Source organism: Ctenopharyngodon idella, chromosome 11 (assembly GCF_019924925.1).
Source record: "Ctenopharyngodon idella isolate HZGC_01 chromosome 11, HZGC01, whole genome shotgun sequence".
Taxonomy (NCBI): domain Eukaryota; kingdom Metazoa; phylum Chordata; class Actinopteri; order Cypriniformes; family Xenocyprididae; genus Ctenopharyngodon; species Ctenopharyngodon idella.
In genome coordinates, this window is record NC_067230.1 from 16,766,729 (window position 1) to 16,775,230 (window position 8,502).

Genomic DNA, 8,502 nt, shown 5'->3' on the forward strand with positions numbered 1-8,502 from the left:
ATTGTGGGATTCAATAGATAATAGAAGGATCTTAGTAAACATCTAAAATCTGAATACTTAAATGCTTTTTAAATGTGTTTTTTGGTTGTGGGACAGCAGTTTGACCAATTCTGTACAATGACCCATATATAAGATGACCACTGTCTGTCTGTCCATATAAAGGGGCAAAAGATGCTTTCTTCAAATCAAGAAATCTACATATGAGCAATAGAGCAAGGCTCTCAAAGTATAGTGTAAATGTAAAACTTTAAGGCTTTATTGAGTAATGGTGGTAAAGATAAACAATCCCTGATGAAGGCCATGATTCATTAAATCTCTTTGAGTACATCTAATTTTGTGTTAAATTGAATGTTCTTTATCCAGAGAGCATCAGTAGGCATCATTCTGCAATATTTCATAAAAACAATACAAATATGTACTATTTCAATGTGACCTTAATGTCTAGATATTTTATATTTTATATTATGCTATTCATATTAACCTCCTCCTCCAGCAGGTGGCGTAAACAACTCATTTATCATGATCAAATGAACTTAATTTTTGATATATTTCTTATAGGCCTACATGTCTTACATTAAAGACTTCAATAAATTTAATTTTAATCCAATAATTTATGTCATTCCAACTTTTTTTCTTCCGTGAAACATCAGACATAAATTTAGGGACTGACAGTCTCAGTCACCATTCACTTTTATTGCTTATTTTTTATACTTTGATATGTTTGGTCAACTATCAAATCACAGTGTTATTATCACCACATGTACACTATCCTATTCAAACCGCTGAATGTAGACAATTAGTTGTCATAAACATTAACATCATGAATTTTTGTAAAGCTGCTTTGAAACTGTTCATTGTGAAAAGCGGTAATAATAAACTATAATAATAAACTTTATTTGTTTTATAGCGCCTTTAGAAGTTGCATCATTTCAAAGCGCTTTACAAGAACTCAATAAATATAATAGTACAATGAAAGTTCTGTTTAACATCTAAAGCTTTGGTGTTCCTCGAAGGAAAGAGTCACACGGACTTTTTTAAATTATGAAATTTCATTTTGGAACTATTCCTGTAAGATGGCGTGTCTCATCAAACTCCCTTTAAGTGTCTGCTATCGCTCATTTTTCTACGTGTACACTCCCATTTAACAACATAAACAAACCTTAAGGATACAAATGAATTAGTAATCTTTCTGCTGGAAATAATAAAGTGTTTTTAGACCGTAAATAGTTTATGAGATGATGGTTTCGAGGAAGGAAATAGGGCGTGTCTGCGCTGAAGGACAGTATGACGCAAGTGGAGTCTTTCCCTGAGTCTCGCGATATTTGATGGTTTGATATAATCCCGGTGCGTCCGCCCGTCCTCTCGTTCGTCCTCAGTGCAGGATAACGATACACCGCGCTCATCACAGCAGTTAAAACAGGCCACAGGCGACAAAATACTCTTTATCCGAAGTGTGACAGTCTTAGTGCGAGAAAAGGAGTGATTTCAGACATCAGTGAGGTGAGTAGTTTGTTTATTAAAGAGTCGCGGCGGATTCACGCGCTCGCGAGCGCACCGCCGCTTCATTGACGGACGCGTTTCATACAAGATCTTTACATCTCTGAAGACTGTCAGAGTCTTCAATTTAGTAGTAGATTATCTTTAAATCTAGATGTTATTTCATTAGGTGTCTGACAACTGCGTGTAGTGAAGTGAGAGTAAAATAAAGAACAGGGAAATGAGAAGAAGGGACTCAGAATTCGTCAGTTTTTGTGTGTGTGTGTGTGTGTGTGTATATTATAAGCACACACATATATACACACACATGTGTGTGTGCAAGTATATGTATGTGTGTGTATATGTGTATATATATATATATATATATATAATATACTCACAGGTATATACATGCACACATATACATATATTTATACACACACACACATCTCTTCACACGGGCTTGTGACACACACTCTTGATCATGAGTCACCAGACAGGCTTTCCTCGGAATCACTGAATGAGGAAATCATCGGTTTTAATAGCCATACAGTAGTGGATTTTGATATTCCAGCTGTGAGCAACATTCACACCACCTGTAAAGTTGTGTGAAATAGGCTTACTGTGGTGTTTGGAGGGTCAGATTACTGTAAGAAGTTCAGCGTCACATGAACACACACTGTAATCTTTGCAGAGTGGGGTTTGATCCCTGTGGACGTGCACCATGTGTTCCTCCAAAGCATTTGTCCCTGTAATGAGGTCATGGCTCCGTGCCAGTCATCTGAAAGTTACGGAAACAAATGGTCATGCACTCAGAGACCTGTGACTGATTTAACAAACCTGTTCTGCTTCTTTCCAGACTTTCTGGACAATCAACTATGGACGCCATCATTCGCTGCCCATTCTTGTCTCGCGTCCCCCAAACCTTCCTGCAGCAGGCCAGGAAGTCCTTGGTGGCGTACGCAGTGAAATGTCCCGTCATGATGGACCTTGCCTCGAGGCCACTGGTCCGCTCGCTCTGCTCCACCTCCTCCAGCTTCCAGAAGGTCGAGAACACTACCCCAGCCGGAGACGGTCAGTATATTCAGCCTCTGCTCGTTTATGTGTGAAGTTCGGTGTGTTTACATGCCTTACTGAAGAATGTCCCCTTTGCTTTTTGAATTAGAAGCCCCCAAGGTTCCTGCGGGTCACCCCGTGCCTCCGGCGGGCTCAACGGCCGCCTCCAAATGCCCGTTCCTGGCCGCAGAGATGGGTCAGAAGAACAGCAGCGTGGTTCGGCAGGCCAGCATGGCTCTTCAGGAGGATGTTTCTGAGGTTCGCACCGTGCGCAAAGGTTTGTGAAGACGTGTGTTTTAATCTCGGCTCTGTTGAGGTTTACTGTTCATTAAAGCTGTGTGAATGACCGGTCCCACCAGAGCAGATGTGTTGATTTGATGTCCTGTTGATTAAAATGTTTGGGGGGATGTTAACAACAGAATGTAAAAGTGTTTAAAGTGTAAATAAATGGCATTTTCCTTTCATATTATGCCTAATAAAGTAGTGTTGATAAGCACAGCTGCTTTGTTTACTGAGGAAACCGGGGTAACCGCTATATTTCTGCAGAACGTGCTCATGCATTTTCATTCAATGCGTCTGTCATTTTTGTTCAGACTGATGCGAAAATCAAATATAGAATAATGAGGTATCTAGAAAATTATATAATTATATTTTAAATTAATATGCATACTAATTTAGAAGATCTAGATGTGACTAGTCGATCTCACTGAACAAACTGTCCATCCCGTCCATACACTGTCTTCAAGCTCTTTCACTGGTCTGACTGTGACGGGCCTTTTTTACAGACGTCTCTCCATCTGAGCTCAATCCTTTGGTGAAGGACACCAAGATGGGAGGAAACCTCATGAAGAAGCTGATGAAGCAGCGTCCCGCTAGGGTCTCTCATTTGCTGCAGGAGAACATGCCCAAAAGTATGTGCATTCGGCCACTTTTGTCCTGCTCTGCGGTCTGCACTGATGAAAGCCATTCAGTAAACCACTTCCTGTTTTAAAAGGCAGTTGCTCTTCTCTTTCAGCTGTGTCCAACTTTCGTTATGATGAGTTCTTTGAGAAGAAGATTGAGGAAAAGAAGGACGATCACACGTACCGTGTATTTAAGACGGTGAACCGCAGAGCTACGGAGTTCCCGATGGCGGACGATTACTCAGAGTCCTTGTCCTTTAGAAGGAACGTCTCTGTGTGGTGCAGCAACGACTATCTGGGCATGAGCCGCCACCCGCAGGTGGTGCAAACTATAACGTGAGTTTCATTTAACACCAAAATCTTTTACAGAAAACTTTGGTTAACAGAAAACAGCCATTTTCAGGACTGTGAATAATATTTTCAGCAAGTGCTCCTAGAATAGACTTTAGGGCTGCCTTCAACTAAAGATTTTTGTAGTCATTCATTTAAGCGAGTAGTCGACTAATCGCACATATATATATATATATTAATAGGCCATATAAATCATAATAATGAGCCTTTAATTGCCGATTTATATAATGCATAACCTAATCAGCTCTCAAACACACACATAAAGCTTGCCACAGCGCACCGGCAAACGTAATGATTATGAATAATGTTATATATAATGTTTATAAGTCGATGTTCCTCACTTTTTTCTTTTTTTTTTTTTTCTGCGACTAACCTTCTTATAAGATTTTTTTTGTTGACTAAGCCTCTTCTAGTTGACTAACAATTAGTCGAACATTCGGTGACAGCCCTGGAAAATATAATGTTCTGTTTTTGTGCTGAAATGTTTGTTGATTACAGAAACCCTAAATGAACGTCTCTCCTCGTTCTCTTTCAACAGGGACACTTTAGGGAAGCACGGTTCGGGAGCTGGAGGGACTCGGAATATATCGGGGACGAGTAAGTTCCACGTGGACCTGGAGCACGAGCTGGCCGATCTTCATGGGAAGGACGCTGCCTTGCTCTTCACCTCCTGCTTTGTGGCCAATGACTCCACACTCTTCACGCTGGCCAAGATGCTGCCTGGTAATGATTCCCGTTTAAGAAAATAAAGCTCACTCTTCTATGCACATTGTGGGAGTATTAAGTTACGATGTGAGAATTCACCCATTTAGACGGTCAGATTTCTGATAGCAGGCGTTTTTTGTCTCTTCAGGTTGTGAGATCTATTCAGACGCGGGCAACCATGCCTCAATGATTCAGGGCATCAGGAACAGCGGCGCCAAGAAGTTTATCTTCCGTCACAATGACGCCAGACATTTACGCCAGCTTCTAGAGAAATCGGATCCCTCCACTCCAAAGATTGTAGCCTTTGAAACGGTGCACTCGATGGACGGTGAGTGAGAGCCTCTCATGTGAGCGAGAGTTTCCACCCGTGGGCTTCGGGAGCTCATGGAGACTCTTGTTTGTTGTGTCAGGTGCTGTGTGTCCGCTGGAGGAGATGTGTGACATCGCCCACGAGTTTGGCGCCATCACTTTCGTGGACGAGGTTCACGCGGTGGGACTTTACGGAGCCAGGGGAGGCGGCATCGGAGACCGCGATGGGGTGATGCACAAGATGGACATCATCTCTGGCACACTGGGTGAGTTTGCTTCTTGTAAACATGTGGCGTCTGGTCCGTTTTAATGGCTCCCTGCAGGAGAAGCGTGAATGTCACTCAATGCTCTAGTGGATACTCTGATCTGGCGTTGCTTAGAAACCAGCGCTCTTGTTTTGCTCTCATTGAATTTGCCCTGAAGGCTGTTGAATGGCCGTTTGTCAGCCGGGTTGAGATGACCCGACAGGCACACAGAGCTAGTGAATAGCACCTCAGGAAACTAATGAAACCCATTTATTCCCGTAATCTGTTGTTCAGAATCTTGACTTGGCCTAAAAACATGTTAAACGATGAGCAGTGTGTCGAGCCGGATGGCATCAGCTCACCCGGATTCTGCTGATTTGTACTGGGAATTTTGTGAAATGTATTTAAATGAGCTGAGCTGAGAGCACTGCACTCTTATTGGTCGCTGAAAGCATCATCACATCAGCCCAAGTATGCAGTGAACAAACACACCGGCTCTTCCTAAGGTCTGTGTGTGCAGATTATCTGTTTCCTGACATTCGGAAACAAAACGTTTGTTGGATTCGTCTTTTGAAAATAGAGCTGCACAATTTGGAGAAAAAACATCTAATTGGGTTTTTTGTAATAAAAACAGCAATTTGCATTTTTAAAAAATCCCATGTTTCCTGTGCTTGTTAGTAGAGCTGGAAATTTGGCCAAAATTGCATTATAGCTATATAATAATGTCTTATTATTGTTGTTGTTGTTGCTGTTATTAAAAAAATTATTACTATTGCAGTGTTTCACTATAAATTAAAACAACTGAGTTTAAGAAAAATATAATAATAGTAATATATTTAATATTTATATTTATAATTTTTATTATAATTAATTTGTTAAATTATTTAAAAATATATATTTTTAATTATTTATAAAATGTGAAAGTATAATATCAATATTCTTGGCTTTATTTCTTCACTGTAAAACATGCAGCACATATTGAATGAAGTCGCAGTCTCTGTGATTTGATAATCGCATTAAGTCGTATTGCGCTTTGTTTTTTTTGTTTTTTTTATTAATCCTTCTTGATGCTGATTCATTAAAAGAGCCTCCATGATCACTAGGGATGGTTATCGAGAACCAGTTCCAAATTTCCAAGAACTGGTGATTCCATAAGAAACATGCATTTCTATTCTGCTTATCGGTTCCTGTGTGCATTTTTTAATGTGATTTTAAACCACTCAGTTTTTGTGCTCTGCACACAGAAAGCCGCTTCTCATACTGAATATTGTGCAATATTGTTCTCTTCTGTGTCTTTTTGTACTCAAACGGACAAATACACACAAAAATAAGTCAAAATATCCTCAAACACGGTCAGTTATGTCTTAAGTGAATTGATCAGCAGAATCGGAATTGTTAAATTTCAAACGAAACCCAACCCTAATGGTCACGTGCGTTTCATCTTGTGATCAGTGCTGACGACAACAGAGACTTGTTGTTCCTGCAGATTGTGTTCTCTAAAGTCCTCATCTGATCTGTTTCTGCAGGGAAAGCGTTCGGGTGTGTCGGCGGCTACATCGCTAGCACCAACGCTCTGGTGGACACCGTACGTTCCTACGCCGCCGGCTTCATTTTCACCACGTCACTTCCTCCCATGCTGCTCGCCGGCGCTCGCCAGTCCGTCCAGATCCTGAAGAGCGAGGAAGGCCGCGCGCTCCGCCGCAAACACCAGCGCAACGTCAAGCTGCTGCGTCAGATGCTGATGGACACCGGCCTGCCTGTGGTTCACTGCCCCAGCCACATCATTCCTATCCGAGTACGTACACACTGACACACTGACGTCTGCTCGCTGTCTCGACACACACGCGTGTCCTGACTGAACTTGTGAATCTGTGCCTTCAGGTTTCGAATGCTGAGAAGAACACTGAGGTCTGTGACATCATGATGAGCCGCTACAACATCTACGTCCAGGCCATTAACTACCCGACCGTGGCCCGCGGAGAGGAGCTGCTCCGCATCGCGCCCACGCCTCACCACACGCCGCAGATGATGCAGTACTTTGTGGGTGAGTCTGTGCGATTAATCGCAACAAAGTTATGAGTTAGTGCAGCTATCAGATCGCAGAAGTTAAATGCATGTGCCGTGTTTCAGAGCTCTAGTTGTAATGAGCGTGTGTGTTTGTGTCCGGCACAGATAAGCTGACGCAGACGTGGACGGAGGTCGGTCTGGAGCTGAAGCCGCACTCATCCGCCGAGTGTAACTTCTGCCGGCAGCCGCTGCACTTCCAGCTGATGAGCGAGAGGGAGAAATCCTTCTTCAGCGGCCTCAGCCAACCCGTGTCGGCCTGCGGCTGACCAGAGCGTGCAGATCCTCGTTCCATGTACATCAGATCCACAGAATAAATATTTAGACCACTTGATTTGCATATTTATGTATTTTGTTATTGGAGTAAATCTAAAGTATTTTATATTTAAAGATGTTTAACTAGTGTAGGCCAGTCATTCGTTATTATTCACATATGAAGCATTACACTGATGTAGATGGATTCTGCACTTCACTGGTTTTAATAAACGAATGAAGATTTCATCTGTTTACTGTGGGTTGTTTGTGTCTGATGGATGGATGACCTGGGCCGGTTGTAAACTGCTTAGACTAGTCTGACAAGTTAGTCATCCAGTTTTTTTTAGTTTTTTTTTTCTTCAAGGCTGGTCATAACTTTAAGTCAGATACATAAAAAGAGCAGGCAGATTGGTTTAATCTGAATGGGAAAGTAAGACTGATGAACCCTAGATTAATGTTAGTTGATCAGACTGCTGAAGACACCAGCGAGCGTTTACGCAACTGGCCTCTGTTTCCTGCGGCGCTCACTGTTTAGGGAAGTGACTGTTATGAATCGCGTCCATAACCAACCCTGGCACGCTGACCTACATCTGCAGTGATGTGTTGTCCAGGTAGTGGGTCATGTGAAAAACGACACTGTCCAGACGAGAAGCACTAATCCTTTCACAGAAAGCAGGTGTGTGTGACGTCACAATCTGATGCTCGAACATCGAACCCTGACCCACATAAGAGAAAAGTTACGTCCCAAATGACACACTTTGCACTCGTACACTATGAACTCATCCATGTAGTGTATGAATTCTATACGTTTATTTTGTCATTAAACATCGGAGTCTGTTTCTCTCTCCTCTGCAACGTGATTGAAGCTGCGACAGCTGAGTGCATGAAGTGTCCAACGTTCCACAGTTTTTTCCGTCAATTTAGTGCATCATCTGGACATTTAAATTTCACTTTTTCTTTTTTGAAATTTTCTGTGTGAATGACTCGCACTATTTGTACTTAAAAATGTCATAGAATAGTGCAAAATGGCTACCCCTAAATAAATTCTGATTATATTAATAATATTTTAAGGTCTACACATACAGTATGATCAAACATGGACTTAAATGTTTCAAAATTCAACAGCAACAAACAGTTTT

The 8,502-nt window shown here is 41.8% G+C and overlaps 1 protein-coding gene across 1 annotated transcript; it reads left to right on the plus strand.

Annotated features, from left to right (window-relative positions):
- Positions 1-1,268: 1,268 nt before the first annotated feature.
- On the plus strand, positions 1,269-7,607 carry alas1 (aminolevulinate, delta-, synthase 1). The gene is made up of 11 exons (XM_051913335.1): positions 1,269-1,500; positions 2,336-2,550; positions 2,642-2,809; positions 3,318-3,443; positions 3,548-3,770; positions 4,324-4,508; positions 4,639-4,818; positions 4,901-5,065; positions 6,571-6,839; positions 6,926-7,088; positions 7,217-7,607. Exons 2-11 carry the CDS (start codon positions 2,355-2,357, stop codon positions 7,375-7,377), a joined length of 1,836 nt encoding a protein of 611 aa, XP_051769295.1. The 5' UTR covers positions 1,269-1,500; positions 2,336-2,354; the 3' UTR covers positions 7,378-7,607.
- Positions 7,608-8,502: the final 895 nt, after the last annotated feature.

Bases quoted from the DNA above. Each gene is read 5' to 3' on its own strand.
- alas1 (XM_051913335.1), top strand. From the start codon at position 2,355: ATGGACGCCATCATTCGCTGCCCATTCTTGTCTCGCGTCCCCCAAACC. The intron at 2,551-2,641 runs GTCAGTATATTC...TTTTTGAATTAG, and splicing joins CACTACCCCAGCCGGAGACG to AAGCCCCCAAGGTTCCTGCG. The intron at 4,509-4,638 runs GTAATGATTCCC...TTGTCTCTTCAG, and splicing joins GCTGGCCAAGATGCTGCCTG to GTTGTGAGATCTATTCAGAC.